Below are 18,925 nucleotides of genomic sequence, written 5' to 3'. Positions count from 1 at the left end.
CTGCAGGTGTTTTAAGAAAGACTGGACATGGCACTGAGTGTCACAGTGTAACTGACATGGTGATGTTCAAAGGCTGGACTTGATCTCCGAGATCTTGTCCAACCTATTTGATTCTGTGACATCACCCAAACAGTGAGGGGGCTGGGGGTGCACAAGAAATTGGGATGCTGCCAGGACAGCTGGGCCCAACTAACCAGAGGGATATCCCACACCATATGGTGTCATGCTTAGCAGATAAAGCTGGGGGAAAGGAGTAGGAAGTGAGAGATGCTCAGAGTGATGGTTCTTGTATTCCCAAGTCAACATTACACATGATGGGGCCCAGCTTCCCTGGAGATGGCTGAACAACTGCCTACCAATGAGAAGTGAGGAATGGATTCCTTCTTTTGCTTTGCTGGCGCACACAACTTTTGCTTTACCCACTAAACTGTCCTTGTCTTAACCCACAACTTTTCTCACTTTTACTCCTCCAGTTCTCTCCCCCATCCCCATGGGGCAGAGTAAGCAAGAGGGTGGTTGGAGCTTAGTTAAGATTGCCCTCCTAAATGTATCTCAATGAGCACTCTGAAAATCTGCACTCATCAGCATTCCTGCCAGCTCTCAGCAAAGAATTGTTAAGTCAGTGTCTGCCCACTACCTCACAGACAAGAAATTCTTCCTGTTTTTCTTTATTCTTTATTCCTGTTTTAAGCTGAGTTAGGTTTTTTTACTTCCTCATTAGATACTTTGCTATAGCATTAGCTCATTACAACCTCTTTTTTTAAAATCAAAATTCCCCAAAGGATTTTTTGCAGAAGGGTTAACTACATACATACCAAGATAATCAGTACAACACTCCATTTTTGGAGTGAGGAAACACCACAAACTTAATAAAAATCTCAATTAAGGGAATTGACATTTTAGATACTACAAGAAGAGTTTATTGTTATTCACTGCAGACCCTCTTTGGATTAAATTTTGTATCCAATCATACATAAAATTAAATGGTCTACTCTTTTAGAAACATTCTTCTTTTTCCATATTATCGCTTTAACCACAAACACATTCTATGTATTTTTGCCTCCTGGCTGTCAGTCATTTCCCTTCTTCCCATGTACAGGAAGCCAAAGCATCAAGAAGCAGTTGTAAACTCTTTTGTGCACATCCACCCAACGGGAGTCATACATGGGAACACAGTAAGTTAGCTTTCTTCCACAAACCCACAGGAGAGCTTCAGAGCTTGTTGCCCAGAGAGGTTGTAGGTGCTCCAACCCTGGAAGTGTTCAAGAACAGGTTGGATGGGGGCCTGAGTAAGCTGATCAAGTGGGTGGTATCCCTGCTCATGACAGGTGGTTTGGAACTTCATGATTTTTAAGATCTTTTCCAACCCAAACCATTCTAGATACATTTACAAGAGCATTAGCTATAGCAGTGCCTATTTTCCATCAGCCCCACTTTCATGATAATTTCTTCCATTAATATTTCAAAAGCACTAGCAGCAAAGACAGGCCAATAGAACCCAACCCTACCCCTCAGTGCTCTACTTCAGGGTCATCCCAGGACATCAGCCAGAGGCTTTCAAGAACCTGCAAGAAATTCAGTATTTAGACAGTTTCAGGGATCTCCAGGCTGTTTCTACCACAGCATCAGGCCACCAGAAGCAAGAGTTTTTTAGCCCTTAGTAATCAGTGTGGAAGGTCACATATCCATGGGAATGCACCTTCCAAACCTACCACACAGCCAGAGACCATTCTCTTCTTCCACAGCTGCAGCACAGCTTGGTTCAGGACATGCATGGGGCACTGCAGTGCAGAGAGGGACTCAAGTATATTTGCCATGCTTCCTTTTGAAGATAAAATTAATTACTAGGCTCATATGTAGGCAGCACCTCAAGCACTATTTCCATAAATCTTTTATCCTACTAGTATTTTTCCAGGTTGATTAGGAGTAGAGGACAGAAAGAAGAGAACTAGAAGCACTTCTAGAGGCCTAGCTTTTACAAAACTGAACTTAGTGCAAGACAGCAGCTAAATGCTGGTATTCATCACTGATCACTACTAGGTGAGGAGGGGGAAGGAAAGGCATCTAAGAATCACAACATGCACATTCCAAGAAACAGAGTCCAGGTTACACAAAAACACATTTGAGAGCTGGCAGGCTGTTTTGTAAGAAGTGACCTTCTGTGTCACATGTTTCCAAAGTGAGGAATGATTCTTGCACACATAACAAAAAACACAGTTATCTGAAATGCTTCAGGAAGCTCTGGTTATCAGATCAATAGCAGATACCCACAGCTGGTCTGCCCCTGCAGTTACTTGGCAAGTGCCTCTTATTTAAGGTTAAATCATCTTTTGGTGAAATGGAACTGAGGCACAGTAGATAACTATATGCTAGCTCCTGATTTGTAACACTGAGTTTAACTTCAAACCACCCATCACCAGCAATTTGAAAAATATTTCAACTTTGCTAGATGTGTAGAAATAAAGTCCATGGATCTTGCAAACTGAATGAAAAAGTCTACTGTTTTATTTTTTTTGAAGAGAAACTCATATTAATATCATGGGACACAAAATTAGGCTCACTCAATTATTATTTGTTTCAACGTTCTCAATGATTTATAGGCAGGTTCTCAACTAAGAACACAAGAAATGAATTCATGCATAATTAACCTTGAAGAAAATTATAACTGCTTCTATTACTTACCAGCTACCATCAGTTTCTATTCAGTTGAAATCTTCTTCACTGGGTGCTTCTAAATAGCTGCAATTTGTCAAAAGCAGGAGGCAGTTCTGGTTATCCAGTGGGCTGCCTTCAGCAAGTATCAAAAGTGGGAGACTGTGCCACACAGTTCTTCTACCTGGGTTTTGTGGGAGTGTATTTAAAACTTGTTCAAAACATTAGGATAATTTTATCACAGGACGTGTGACTTGTGTTTTCAGAGCTTATGCTAAGATAAATGGTCTTTACATTTCTGGCACTACTTCTCCCTTTTAATTCTCCTTCCAGTTTCTCTGCCTAAGATCATACGTAACATCCACAGTTTAGGAGCATTCATCTGAGAATTAAAGAAACTGTAATCAGACAAGAGGCGTGGTACGTAATCTCATATCATTGTTCTCCAACCTGGTACAACGGGAGTAGTGCTAAAAATGACAAACAACTCAGTTCTGAACTTTCTAAACAAAATAAGCTACCAAGAGCAATGTTACCACTGTCCAGTGTCTGCCCATTGAACCCTCCTGCCAAGAGGGGAAGCTACTTACAGAAAGGGAAGTGCTCACTGATTTGCTTGCACTGCATCCTTTTCTTCCATAATTAGGACAATATCTCTAGGTCACAAAATGTTCTGCCACTCAAAGAGAAGACAACTATTCCACTTCCACTGGGGTTCCAAGACTTGAAGCGAAAAAAGTCAAACAGGACAACGTGGAAAGGGCACAAAACACTAGAACGGGAAGGAGATAAGGGAAACAATACAAATGTCACACATACAGCCATCTGCTGCAGGAGGGAAAGCTCACGTCCTAAAGACAGTGTTACAGGCTCATGAAAATAAGAAGGAATCATACTGGCAGGAGTTGGAGGAGCTGAGCAGTTTGAGACATTTTTATTGTCACAAAATTGGAGATTTAGTTTTTTAAAAAGCAACAGGCTGTATCAGGAAGGGGGAAAAAAAAAATTCACTCATTATACCAGTGGGGATTTTTTGTTTTGTTTAAAACACTCAAGTCTCACTTGCAGCAAGCCACAAGATTTGATAATCCCTTTTATGAGGCTTGGAAGATGCTGACTCAACTACACACAGCTTTTTCTTTCATTTATTTTTGTACCTGTAAGCCACTACAGATTCTGGTAATTTCTCACTTTTCTGAATGAATGAAAATTTTGAGAGCAAATGATAGGTGGAATATAAACCAAAAAACCTCTAGAATACTAACAAGATCCTTATTTCTACCTCCAACAATTAAGAAAAGAACAACAGATGTACACATTTATATGCCCAGATCACAGATCCCATGATGAAGAACAGAAACTGATTTTTGAGGCCTTTCACAACAAAATCTCACACATTTAAATTTATATGGCTGAATATTATATATGACTAAAAACTCATTAGTCATAAGCTCCAGAATGTTAATGAAAAATTTTCCTTTTATTTCACCTGCACTGAAGACCATTAATTTTAAACTAAGTATGTAAAAGTGATTGGATGGCTGGACAACACCTTTTTTCTGTATTTTGCAAGAATGTCCTGAAAGCAGTAGTTAGCAATATTAAATTATGTAACAGAGTATAGAAAATATGTAACTGTATCAAATAGAAAGACTGAGGGAGCAGGGAGAAGTACCTACATCAAATGCTCACACAGGTCTTTAGGCTCTCATCAGGGATCCTCCATGAATGGGTTCTTGATGGCCCAAGCAAAGCCAACTTTCCATTCTCACCTGCTTCCTAAGAGATGGAAAGATATACTAGAAAATTCACAAACACATCTGATCATCTATTTCCCTTTAAAAACCATGTTAATTAGCACTCTTCTAGATTTGTTTCTTTCCACACCCAGGTAGGTGTGGAAATCTTGTATGTTTATTGAGTTGGTTGCCCTAAAGGAAGCTATCCTGAATCTCCTGTGATGTAGGATAGCAAATTACTTATGTAAAGAATTCAAATTAAGAGCAAAAACCCACTCACTTCCTTTGACCACCTCTGCTCTCTACAGCACGCTTGCATAAGTTGAGTTTAATCACCAACCTGAAATCTCATTTCCTAGGCATATCTTCAGGTACTGAATATGAAATTGCAGTTAATCAAGCACAGGAAAAGGAATTTATCACAGCTTTGATGTCTTTTGATCAACCCCCTGGATGTTGTACCCAGTGTTTCCCTGAAAGAAAGGAAATCATTCAGACTTGGAAGAGAAAATTATTCTTTCTATTTCACAATTTTTAATACAAATGTAACCACTACAGACTCAGCATTTTTCTAGATGGAGACCCAAACAAAGGTTATTTGTTCGGATATTTTGCAATAGCAAAATGTGACTAAGATGAGGGATTACTAAGTGTACCTTCAGTTCAGGCAGTAAAACACTGCCCCTTGGAAGCTCACAGGGCCAGTGGCTTCAACACGAGACAGTGACTGCAGTGAAGCAAACAATTCATGTAGATATAAGATGTGATTGCAATGTGAAGTAAAGTGACTCAAACTAGCCCACAGAGTATCACGAGAAGCTCAGCCAAGGCACTGTGGGGCTGCTTATGAGTTTCCCTGGTTTTCATACTTGTGTCACCATAATGTGCATGTACTGAGGTGAAACTAGAAATGTAGTCACCATACATGATCACTCAAAGTAGAAACTGAACAACTAGCAGCCAGTTACCTGCCCCACATTTGTATTTGAAGTATCCATTGTCCCCTTCCTTCCAACTGAGAGCCAAAGTTAATTGCATAGTCAACAGAAAGACACCACAACCCTGACTGCCTAAGTTCAGGCACCTGGACATACACCACTAACTTTAAATACCTATTTGTTTCCCATTACAGAACATGACTGCATCTCAGTTAAAAAAAAAAAAACAAAAAAAAAAAAAACAAAAAAAAACACCACACCACCACAAATGAATCAATGTGTGTTATTTTGCACACAGTCATCTCTACATTACAGTTTGTGAAGCATTCTGCTGTTCTACGCCACACTATTTACTCAGCTAGGCAAAGAACTACTGGGAAAAACTTTTCCTGTCCCATCCCTGTGTTTTTCCCCTCACACTCAAACTGGAAGAGCTGTTGTTTCTTAGACAGCTCAGGTACACATTTCACAAAGTCAAATTGAAGAATGCAACAGGGCATTAGTAACTTTTTTTCATACCCAAAACACCCATCCCTTTGCATATACCCTCTAGGACACCAGTTTAAATGAAGTCAATAATCCAGTTCTTGGACACCCTTATTTTCTACAGTCTCTCCTACCAGCTCCCGATCCACAAGGAAGATGAATTTCCATATATCTGTAATTTTTATGAGCAGCTTTTCCACTGCATTTATACTGTTTTACTAACCATTCCTCTTGTTCATGTCTCCCTCCCTCATACATTTTCAGTATTGGCATAAAGCAGGCAGTATTTAAACTTATCTTTCAGCTGTTGAGTCAATTTTGACAGACATCTGCAAAATATACCTCTTCCTTCAGGAACCAGAGAAGAAAAACATAATGCCAGAGGCATAAACTCTTCATCAGGAAGATGCTCCATATTGCTCCAGCCTAGAATCTGTGACTTTAAAAGACTGCATATTTAATCAATTCAAGAACTTGAACAAACTCAAGTCCTCTTGAAAGTTGCTGATATTTGTCAAGCCACGATGCCTTGGCATGATCCTGGACAGCTTTAGCCAAGCACATATCTCAGGTCACTGAGACTATTCAGGGAGTGTCCTACTCAAACTGTTGGGTACTTTCCCACTTAGGCTAGAACAGCTCAGTCACTTTGCACACTATTATTAAATACCACATGCAAAGTGGGGGTTTAACGTGGGGGCTGGAACACAGAAGGTAGCACAGAGGTTCACACACAACATTTACCTTAGCCTGCATCAAGTACTCATGAGGTGCCATAACTTCCCCATTAGCTTGCCTCTGCAAGTCAGTACTAAAATTACACATTAGAAATAAAATTCTACTTTCAATAAATTCAGTTAGCTATAGCTGAATAAGTTGTGTTACTTTTGCCTTCTGTTTCTTTTTGATATGTATTTTTCACTATTTCCTCTGACAAGGTATTTCTGTATTTTTACTTAACTTGCACACAAAAGCACTTTCAGCTGCAGTGAATTTCTTGCCTTTGACTTTATTTGTATATCACTGTATTTTAAATTGCTGGACACAGAAAATAGAACTTCCTCCAGGACATTTCCCAGGCAGTTCATTATTTCTTCATATTTTTAATCAACCCCCAAGTTATTCTGTTCTTTTCAGGAAACATTCATTGCAAAAAAAAAGTAATCTAGTGCGCTGTTTCACAACAACAAAACCATGTTTCCATGGATGGTCTAAAGCTTAAACTTTTATTCCTTCTTCTGAATCTGCTTCAGAGGCTTTAGATACAGGGCTCACGGACAGTGAACTCTCTTCAGGAATTTCTGTCCCTTTGAGCTTCCACTCTTATGGTTTCCTTTGCAAGATATGAAAATATGTAGCTTATAACCATGCACAGTAATCTCAAGGAAGCCACACCATGTGTGTATGAGGCACTGGTCCTCAGCCATCATTGTATTACATATAACAATCATGAACAACTAATTGAGGCCAACATCATATTCTGCAAAATAATTTTTCCAAGAGCAGAAAGGGAAGTGTTTTAAGAATTTGTAAAAAAATTTTAAAATAAAAGACTCTTGCCAGTAACTAGCCCCCAAGCCATGACTCACCAGCAATAGACTTAAGGGACCTTATTCTCCATGATTTCCAACCTTTATGTTGTTTAGTTCTCACCTCTTGAGCGCAGGTACACACTCAGCAGCCTTCCTCACTGATGGTCCCTGATGCCCAAGACACTTTTTGAGGTGATATCCCCTATGTCCTTCCAACAAGAAACCTCCTGAATAAAGATACCTCACTGCACATTCAGCAACAGCCAACCCCAACTGCTGCCAGAATTCCATCAGGTGTAGAAAGGCACATGCATCAGAGCCCTCTTTGGCTTCAACTAACCCACCCAATCATCTCATCTCACCTCCTCTGCAGCTTCTTTTCCCCTGCTGTAATCCTCTACTTCCAAAATCAAAACCAGAATAATACCAAGCAGAGTAGCTACTATCAGTGTTCACTTGTGAGGAAATGTGTCACCTAAAACCTCCTGTTTCTTTGCTGTGTTTCAATATGATGGAGGACCATGTTTCTGCTCTACCTACTGACAATTTGCATATTGTTCACCACAAAAGGCAATGTTTGCTTCCAGCTTCCTGGGCTGATCACACACTCTGAGCAGCAAGTCACGCCCCATCTCAGGTTTGCCTTGAGAACTAAACTGATTCACAGCCTTTACCAAGAAATGGAGCACAGCTGCATCAGGGGAAGTTCAGAATGTATATTTGGAAAAGATTCTTCACTGAGAGGGTGATGAACAGGCTCCCCGCAGCACCAAGCCTGTCAGAGTTCAAGGAGCTCCCTCTTGGTCACACAGTTTAATGGCTTCGTTTTAAGTAAACCTGCAAGGAACAGGGAATTGGACTTGGTCTTTATGGGTCCCTTTCAGCTCAAGATATTCTTTGACTCAGTGAGCACAAGGAAGCGTTCATCAACACAGATAAATTGTGTAAAAAAAGAACAAAACCAAACCCACAAAACCCTCAAAGCCTAACTAAGCAAGGGGGGAAACGAATCGTTTTCACCGGGGGAATCTAACACATCACACCAGCTCAACATTGACACCTTGCCCGAGAAGGCTCAGCACAGGCAGCTGCAGCCTACGAAACCCCAGCAGTCAGAGATCAGAAGCTGTGAGCAATTCACACGTGCTCACCAGCACTGATTAACATCAGACATCAGCAAACCAGTCACAAGAGATGTGAGCACTCATTAGGCAGATACACTGCAGCTGACCCATGGCGCAGAAGAGCCTTTTCTAGGCTATGTTTATCTCCTTCGTCCCTAACTATATATATGCAAGTAAAAATAAATGGTTGGAAGATGTAAAAATATGAACCGAGTATTTACAGAATAAAAAAAAAAATTAAGTCAGTCCTTGTTGACAGATAGCTCAAGAGAAGAAGGAAAAGAAGGAAAGTTTGCTTTCCATAAAGTTAACCTTTATGTTTCCCCATTATAATGCTGCATGAATATCTGCTGGCTACTTCAAAACTCAGTCTCTTAAAACAGAATTAGAGCATCCTGATGTGAACTTTCTAAAATATTGGTCATTCATTTACCAGTTGACTGCTCTAATACTATGCCAGCAACACAGGGGACACGGCCACTAGTAATTAAGAAACCTTGCTGCTGGGGTTAAGAAACCACTTATCTGCCAGACAAAAAAATGTCAACTTAAAGAGACTGAAAACTAACATACAGAAGAAGTTTTACCTTTTGAAATCCCAAGGCATCAGAAAACATGCCTCAACAACAAACACTTCTACAATATCATTAGCTGAAGCCACCACACGTTATTATTCCAGGTTTAATGGTGGAATAGGACCAAGACCCTCAAAATTTCAGGTTTTGTGCTTCCAGACATAAAAAAATTATATGCTAGCTCTGAGCTACATGCCATCAGCACCCAGGAGGAAGTTTTAATTTACTCCACAGCTGCTGTCAGCACTGCCTAGAAAATATATGTATATATACATATACGCATAGACACACAGAGAAATATATACATATATAGCTTTGACATCTTGAGTGTCCAACCCTCAATCCTGTTGTGTGAGGAGGAAGGCCTTCTTACTGATGTTGTTGCCTACTTTCTTTGTTGCAGAAAAATAATACTTCAAAAAACTACTACAAAGGTCTCAAAGCATGTATTCAAATGCTTTAAAGACTAGGCCTCTATCCAGCAAACTAGCTCTTTAAAATATGCTAAAAGTGTACAGTTACTTCTTTTTGTACAGTTTATGCTTTTTTTTTTTTTTAGTTCCTTTGAGTTAACTGATCCAAAGAGAAAACAACAAATGTAATTTGTTGCATCAGAATATAATAAGCAAATAATTCTATGCACCAACCACAAGTACAACAGCAGCCATGCTGGGTCAGACACAAGACTGTCTAGCCAAGCCTCTGACAATGGAGAACCAGCCAAAAGCAGATGGCTAGGAAAAGGAGAGCTTTGGAACATGGCAAGCATATGATTCTTCTCCCAAGTATTCCTCCATCTGGGGCTTATTTGTTTCCTTGACTTGAATGCAACTTCCAAATAACTTCTCTCATAATCATCAAACTGGAAAACAGGAGATGTTGAACTATTTGCCATGAGCATTTACATAAAAAAACAATCAAGTCTGACAATTTCTGCACACCCATTTTACAGCGCTTGTGGAAAAGAACATGAAAGATTTAGACTAGACTAAGCAGCTGAATTTTCCAAGATAAGGAGAGGTGTGAATGTACAGCTAAGACTCCTCCCTAGAATAACTGGTTTACACTTCAAATCTAACTTGGTAGAACAGGTCAGGTGTGCACACTGATTTCACTAAAGATAACCCACAAATGCACATCTTAAGCACTGTGGTAAGCAAATTTAGTTCTAGGAAAATGAGATTTTTCTAAATTCAGAGCAGGAAGTAATGCATACTTAACTTTTGATCCATCACCACTACTGCAGATATTCTCATCAATCACTAAAGTCTAAGTGTGCACAAGCATCACTTTGTATTACAAGAATGGAGCTTCATTGTACTGAAGCTTGTGTTGTTACAGCCAAATGCCTACTCCATACTGGAAAAACAAATAACCGTACAATCTGAACTGCAAGTAAAACATAGGGGACTTCTATGGAGATAAGCCCCAAAAATAGTGCTCATAAGCAACAACAAAAATAAACATACATTCACATACTAAATATAATATGAATGGGGAAAATTTAAGAAGATGTATTCCAGTTTACCTTGTTTAATTTTGTATTGAACTAGTACAGTAGCTACTACCATGCATACCCTAATTTTTCTAGGCCAAATCTTCCCTATTTCTACATCATACATTGTATAAAGTGCTGTTGAGGTATTAAGACAGACATCCTGAGCAGGGACTCAGTATTTAGGTAGGTGGGATGGTTGTAAACTTTGATCCATGTTCTTGTCATTGCTGGCTAAAGAATTTCAGCTCTCATGGATGACTGTTGCTGGATTTCTCTATATATCTACACATACATAATTAAAGAAAACAATGTATCAGTATTTGATAACCCTATAACTGCTTCACAAGAATCCAGTAGTTAGCAACATCAGGTTAATAAACAGACAAAAAAGCTAAATTTTAAACTCCTCCTCACTATACATTCCAAGCTTACTTGGTACCCACCTAGTAGAGATAAGACAGTGAGACTGCAGAGAGATAAGAGGCACAAACCAAGGTCTCCAGACACATTGAGCCCAACAAAAGCATAAGATCCACACAAAATAAAAATAAACAAATAAATAACACCGACTTTTCAATCCCCTTGTGACTTAACACCAGATTTACAGTGTCAGCAAGGTCCCTTACTTCTTCACCAGGAGAGCAGAAAGCACATATGTGCCCTGGGAGCTTCTGTTAATTCCAAGATTAATGAGAGCTGTTAATAAATGAAAACCCACAGGCCCCAACAGTCTAGCCCAGTTTTGGCAACTTCCATCATTCTCAGGAGCACGAGTCAACAGGGAGATGGTGCAAGAGCCCTTGTGTGCCCCTGAAACACCAGAGAGGGGACAGCCAGGCTCAGCGCTAACTCCAGCAACAGAGAAGAATGAGGAAGACGTGGTATGTCACCCTGGTACAACACAGCAACACTTTCTAACTGTTGCTCTGCAAACACAGCTTCAGCAACTCTGCTCCAGAAGGGCTGCTGAGCAGCAGGAACTTCTACTGCAGAGCTGTGCATTGGCAGTGGCCCTGCACCAGGAACCGTGGCCACTGGGGAAGTGATTGCTGAGCTCTGAACACTTGCACTGTCCTGAGACAGATATCACCTGGGTGCTTCACCTGGCACACAGAGCTTCCCCCTCTGGAGCTTTCCAGTTTCCACATACAACTGGAACCTGGTTCCTCAATTAACACTGAATAAAATACCACAGTAAGAACAAATGACTGACAAAAAGGGCTCTAAAACCAGCAGGCAAGCCTTGGAGGGTCTTATTTTATTATGTATGACAAAAAAAAGGGTGTAATGAAAATTACCAAGGAACAATGTCACCAAGACAGATGGTTTTCCTGGTGAAATAAAGCCCTCTGCTAATCACCCACAGGGGTCTGGCTTACTAGAAACAAGCAGCAACTGCCCACAAGAGACTCCCCATAGTAAAACACAAACACCAAAACTGAAGTAGATTTAAAAAAATACTGCAAATTACATAGAAAGTATATTTAAAACAGAGCTACTGGTAGAGAGCTTTCATGATAGTAACAGATTACCAAATGCAAGACAAAGCTCTTGAACACCTCCCCTCCACACTTCCCAGAAGTGTTTCTGTATAACTTTTTGGCAGTTTCATTTCTCCCCTTCCTCCTTCTCAATTCCTGACACAGGAAAAGCTATTTTGGACTAGATTGCGACATGAAGTGACACAGCAAATGAACTTCCCTCCCAAATTTCATCAAGAGGAAACTGGAATAGTGCACGATGCTGCAGGTCCTCCAGTTTCACAAGACATATAACCTGCATTCTTCATGTTGCCACTAAATATTTTTAAAAATCCACCTAAACATGAAAACAACAAAAAAAAAAAAAAATAAAAAAAAGGAACAAGATTATATTTGCAAGGAACAACTTAAAGGCAAGAGCATTCATTGACTTAATTTTGCAGGACACTCTAGTCCTTTACATGACAGAGGAGAGCTTCCTGACTTAATAATCCAGAGCAAGACATTCATATGACTAAGACCACAACCCACTTCTCCAGTCCATGCTCTCCCACCTCCTCCACCCCAGGCCTCCAAACCACAACCCACGCTCAGTCCTGCATCCCAGAGATGCTGCCTGCCACAACAGCGGCACAGACAGCCCCTTGCTGCTATCCCAGACAGAAGCTGCCGGCAGCCCATGCTCTCTGTGCACCAATTTCTTACAGCTGCGGGGAAGGGGAACGCCACGTCCAAAGGGCTGGCAGGCAGCACGCGTTTGGAAGTCCTCGTCTGACACCAGCTGATACCAAACTCAACAGTACACAACGAGAAGCGATGAACTCAGTAAGAAAGGGAAGGGAGAAGCTGCAACCTCTCTAATTCCTGACTGAACTTGTAGTCAGCAGCCATCTAGTCGGGTAAAAGAAAGCAATCAGGTACCGCAATCTTCTCTGTACATCTACATTTCGCAAAGCAATTCCAAAAATACCAGAGATGAACAGTTGTAAGTAACAGTTGACCCTTATGGCCCATCAAAATCGTGTCTCTTCTCAGACTGTCCTACCGCCAAACCCTATGATTCAGGCGACTGACTTCACCGTAGAGCCAACAAGGCGATAAGCAGCGGGGCAGGGCTCCCGCCGCCGGCCGCCGCCTCCGGGGCACCGCGGGGATCACGTCTCCATCTCCTGCTCCCGCTTCTCGGAAATCGAAGCTGTCCCGAGCGAGGTCACCCACCCCGCAGCTCGTACAGTAGGGCCGAGCCAAAACTAGGGAAAAGAAAGCCCTGCGCATCCCAAGGCACGGAGGGTGCCGCGGGCAGCGCCGCTCTCCCCGGAGCCGGAGAGGGGCAGCCCGCCAGCAAACACCCGGCGGGTTTCGGGGAGCCCCGTTCCGCCGGGAGCGCCGCGCCGGACCCCATCCCCTCCGTGCCGGGGGTGCCCTCACCTGCGGTGTCCCAGATGGAGATGTTGTACGGCCCCCACTGCTTCAGGTAGAAGGCGCCGCCGACGGTGCTGACCGTCTCCTGGAAGCGCCGCTCCATGTAGCGGTGCAGCAGGGAGGTCTTGCCCACGTTCATGTCCCCCAGCAGCACCACCTTCCCGTCCGGCTTCTTCATCGCGGCTCGGCTCGGTTCCCTGCCGGCGGCCGCTCCCGCCCCCTTGCCCTGCCCGGCCCGCTCCGCCCGGCGGGGCCCCGGAAGCGGCGGGACGAGGGCCGAGAGCCGCCTCCGCCGGCAGCGCAAACTTCGGGGGCTCCGCTGGAGCCGCCGCGATCGGCCCCGGCTCCGGCTCCGGCTGCTCCTCCTCCCCCGGGCCGGCCCGGCCCCGCTCCGCCCCTCAGGGGGAGGGGACGCGGGCGGGGAAGCGGCCGGAGCTCGGCGGACCCTCCGCCCCTGCCCTGCCCGGAGGAGCCGGCTGAGGTGTCCCGGCCGCCCCGGGGCACGCTGGCTCCCGGTACGCCGGTTCTCGCGGGGGTGTCGGGGCCGAGTCGGCCTCGCTGAGCCTCCGGGGGATGCAGCTGCGTGCCGGGATGCTCGCGTCCTTCCAGCTGGAGGTGGCACAGACACCATCTCCGCAGCCCTCCTGGAGCACAAGGCAAAGCCCGCTCATTGCGTTCCCCTCCTGGGGTGTACATGGAGGGGCAGAAAGTTGCTCCGAAATTAAGATCTCTCACAGAGCTGTGACAGCTGCCAGGCAAACGCCTTTGCCCTGGTGAGAGGGAGGTGTCAGGGATTATTTTCCGAGGGGCAGGTCTACCTCTGAGGTGTAATTCCATTACAGAGATCCAGAGATCTAGCCTATCCTTTTTGTATCAGTCCTCTTTATGCGAAACAAATCTGGGAAAAAATACTAATAAAATACAAACTTGCTACAAATTTTGGGTAAAATAAAGGGATAATTTGTAGACCAGCTGGGGGGGATGAAGCAACTGTTAAGAGTATTCTTAAGAGAACCTACCATTTACTAATTTTCTCTCCCTCCCCACAGAAAAGTGCTCAGATAGAAGCACTTTTCTTAATACGTGAACATGCATCCTCATTCTTGCATGTCTCGTGTTGAAACTGCTAGAATTTCTTTAGCCAGTCTAGGCTTCATATTTATGAGATGCTTTGATTTTCGCCTACCTGCTAAAAAGGATTAGCTGTGTGACAGTCTGGGTTTTTAAGCCTTGCCTGCTTACTTTACCTTACTCTGCTTTTACTGACCAGATTTGTAATCTTGCAGCTGTACCCAGTGATTTGTAACTTCAGTTCAGAATAAAATACGCTCCAGATATTAAAGTACTGGAGATAGCCAAAGAGAGATGTTACATAGTTAGGTAAAAAAAGCCTTACAAGTGACTTCAAGATATTAATATAGGATGTGATTCAGAGCTGTGTGCAATACTAATTAAGGTGGGGGGGGGGGAATTGTTGCACTTGAGTAATTGTGTGACACTATTTTTATGTGGCATATGCAGCCTTTGCCTCAGATTCCCATTTTCTGCCTGGATTTCTATCTCACTCCCAGAGTTGGGAAAAATATACTCATTGGATCAAAGTGCTTCTCTGGCACACCGCAAAGCAAGTAGTTTTCTTCTGGGTGCTTGGTATGAAAGTGTAAAAATAACAGAATTCTCTTTGTATGGATACTGCTTGCAAATTCCCATGTGCAATATGTTTCACCCTTTTGAAGTGGCAGATGCCGTTTCAGAAAGAGAAAAGAAGAGTCTTGTATCAAAGAATTTAGACCATAAGGATCTGCACCTGTAAAAAATTCCTGGGTTTATGTACTCTTGCCTTATGAACTGTTTTTACTGTCCACAGAATAACAAAATATCTAAAAGCTTAAACACAGTTATTGATTTACAACAGTGCTTCTGTTACCAAATCCTAGCAGTTAAAGCACTTAAAACAATTATTTCTGAATTTTACTCTAAAATTCTGCTGTGTTTTAATTATTTGCAAGTACTAGTGAAATGTAGATCTTTCTGGGATTCAAAACAAGTATCAATAGTTTCTAAAAGTAAGCAGAGAACTTAGGACAGAAAACAGTCTGAATAATAGGGTGAAAATGCAACTGGGATTTTAGGCTCTGTTAATAACACGCTCTATAAAAAGAGAAGTCTCCTCTCTTCACAGATGTTTTCCACAGTTTCTTGAAACAGATACCTACATCCTCACATATTTGAGTAGGTGTTTCCAGCTAGCAGCAGTCAGACAGACAGGGGACTCTCCTGAAAGCGTCACCAGGCAAATGTCACTGATGGCAATGTAACACTTTTGTATGTAAAACATAGCCTAGCTCAACCAAATTGATCTGGTCCAGTACTGGTTTGGACCTGGTGCCACAACTAACAACTCTTAACTCAGCAAGGGATGTGCATTATCCCGCTGGTATTCACCTCCCATTCACTGCTTACTTAAAGGGTCATCTCTGTTTCACAGCAATCTGTCCCTAATAATCAGGTGCAACAGGACTGGAGGGTGCTGTGTGTTGTTTCAGATCCTTGGGAGAATTTAGGACAGTGGTGATCTGAACAGGGTCAAGGTATGTCACAGGGCTCCTGAGGTGAGCCCTTAAAGAGTCAAGTTTGTGAAGTCCTCAGCAGCCTGAGCTCCCACTGACCTCAGGAAAACACGCTCACTAGGCAGAGCACAGTGTGTTTTGTTATTACTGCCGACATCGCCTTGGATGAGTGCACTCCGAACTACAGCATGCAATTTAAGTCATCTCTGGTTAAAGTCAAAAGGCTCACGATAGTCTGTAATGCAATATAAATAATAACACAGCATATGTGAAAATATTTGGGAAAACATTAAGAGCCTGTAATTTGCTCTCTAGCACTCAGATGTATTGGCCTGTTGCAAGATAATTTCCCAAATCACTGAGTCGTCTGTAGCAAGACATCTCCACAGTAGTCAGCATGGGCATGAAGAATGTCAAATTGCTTGACAGGAAGGAATATGGAATACTTTAATCTCTAAGTAGTGCATGTATGTGGACTACATACATTGTCTGGCCTTTGTTTTTCATTTTAGAGCATCTGAGGACACCTTTAATTACAACAAGGTTGTTCATTAGCCTTCCTGACAGTGTGACAATGTGCTCACCATGGTTGGTCTCCGGATCTTCTGAAATTCAGACACTTGGATTAGGGTACAAAGAGGGACAACACATTAAAGTTTCTTACCCACTTCTGTGCTAGAATAAGACCTTCCCAAGAGTAAGAATGTTAGCCTTGTACACAAGCCAAAAACCTGAGCCAATAATTACTGTACTGACGTCAGGGTAACTCAACCTTTTTAGTCTCCCGCAGTATGAAAGCTGCTTAGTATTGCAGGAGAAAATTAGAGCCTGTTTATTTTTTGCCTTGCCAGCCTTCCCTGTATATATATATATATTCCTGCCTATGGTCCTCATTTGGTATTCAGGCTAACAATATTTTGTAAGTTCACATGAGGTGAAATGTTTGTCACAGAACAAGGCTGTTTTTTGCTGAGCTGATCTTATTTTGGAGAAAAATTGAGCAAGTGGTTGAAAGGATATGTCACGTCAGCTACTAACTGCTGCCCCCAACATGTCACAGGTGTGCTGTGGACTTGGTGTTCAGCACCTCAACCTGCCTCCTTTGTGTCCTCTGCCAGTGTCTCTGTGTTTTGGCATGTTGAATCTCCATGACCTGATGTGTGCTTTCTGGAGGTACCACAGGTGTCCTCAATGGGACTGTTTGTAATGATAACAGTGGTACAAATTCACCCTACTTTTAAAACATGGAAGAATCCATAACTTATAACCATCTCTATCTCAGTTACCTACTGAATCCTAGACAAGGCTTTACAAACCAAAGAGAATGACAATAAGAGAGGCTTATTCCTTGTCCTTAATACGTGCTGTCACACCAGTGCTTTGTTGCACCTCTTCATGAAGCATGAGGTCACTGCAGAAGCTACAAACAGGTACCATTTGGTGAACCACAGCAATTTCTCGTTTTGTTTCTGCTTATTGCCTTCCTTTATGAGTTCTTTCTTCTAATGAGCAATGAGTTTACTCTGTTTAATGAGTATGCATGCTCATGAAACAGAAATATTTGCCCTCATCATCTTCCAGACAGCTGTAACTAGAGCTCACTCTCAAGGTGCTTTCTTTCAGGCAGGAAGCCTGAAATATATAGACAAAGCAGTGGCAATGTGATGAGTAGCTGTGTAGCCTGAAAAAGCTATTCTTCTGCTTTTTGTTATTTATTCTAACATATACTAGGTTCTTCCTCTCCACCACAGAGGTTCTTCCTCTCCACCCCACAACCTAGATGCCCTAATCAAGGGAAATTGCTTGTGCTGCTTATCAAAAGCTAGTCTGCCCTTCTCTAGGGTTCCAGTTCCCCATCTTCTCCCTCTCCTTTTCCTGGCATTTTTCTTAGGCTGGCACTGGCTTTGGCATGACAGCTGAGCTTGACAAGCTGATGAGAAACCAGCTCAGCAGTGACTGTGAGTAATTTTCTGCTGGTTTTGTGATCAGGACAGAGGAGGCTGATGAGGCAGCCCATGGTTGGAGGCACTGAGCTTCAGTCCCCTGGGTCTTCAGCTAAGCACTGCTGGCTGCTCACTTTCTCTTGGCAAGTGATCCTGCTCTACCTCATCTTCAAACCTTGCAGGTTTTGGAGCACCTCAGATGTAGGACTGTTCTTTCACCAGGATTGGAAAAGTATTTCACTGTATAACTTCTGCCTGGTCAGTGTCTGAATCACGCCACACTGACAGTGAGATGGTGAACCAACCAGCTCAAGACATCCTTATCACAGAAAAGCCTGATCTGGATGATTAGAATTTGCCTGTGTTACAGGCCGTTGAACATCACGTCTTAGATGGAAATCATGAAGCAACCTGAGCTATAGATATACTCAGCCACTGAGTGAGCAAAAATAAACTCTTCTCTGATGCACAGGTGCTAGAGATGCAGATGAAAATAGCTCAGGAGGAGCTCCCCACCCAGGTCTTTAATAGAAAGTTAGTTTAGTCTTTGTTGCTAGCACTGTGTGGAGGGAGCAGCCCTGCTGTGCCCACTGCACCAGACAGCTCGCTTCTCTCCTTGCTGGTACTTCCTGCTCACCAAAATTATCTGAGCCCTGCAGTACCTTGTACCGAGACTGGCGACTTTCCCTGTATGAAGGAATCAGATGCTCTCATTTTTCTAGACTTTTTTTACCTGAGTTGCAGGGGGATTAGTGTGTATATACTCAATAAATGACACAGAAATATAGGACTGGAAATTCAATCAAAAAGCAAGCATTGTGATTCAAAGTGATCACAATACAAGACGTTCTGGTGAATGCACTAAATGTGAGTTTTGCATAGATTGCCTTTTTTTTTAACTGCAGACTTTTAAGGTCTAGTCTGACTCCACCAGCACACAAGAATCCAAGGCTGTCTACTATCAT

The 18,925-nt window shown here is 42.6% G+C and overlaps 1 protein-coding gene across 1 annotated transcript in view; it reads right to left on the bottom strand.

The window, feature by feature from the left end:
* The window catches only part of RAB20 (RAB20, member RAS oncogene family), a 28,230-nt gene extending 14,434 nt beyond the window's left edge, over positions 1-13,796 (bottom strand). The window contains exon 1 of the mRNA XM_041472503.1: positions 13,454-13,796. Within this exon, the coding sequence (XP_041328437.1) occupies positions 13,454-13,625 (172 nt within the window). The 5' untranslated portion in view covers positions 13,626-13,796. The remainder of the gene's footprint in view (positions 1-13,453) is intronic.
* Between the last annotated feature and the right edge of the window lie 5,129 nt (positions 13,797-18,925).

Source organism: Pyrgilauda ruficollis, unplaced genomic scaffold (assembly GCF_017590135.1).
Source record: "Pyrgilauda ruficollis isolate IOZ18807 unplaced genomic scaffold, ASM1759013v1 scaffold29, whole genome shotgun sequence".
Taxonomy (NCBI): domain Eukaryota; kingdom Metazoa; phylum Chordata; class Aves; order Passeriformes; family Passeridae; genus Pyrgilauda; species Pyrgilauda ruficollis.
The sequence above is the reverse complement of the archived record's forward strand: the minus strand, read 5'-3'. Positions and strand labels throughout refer to the sequence as shown.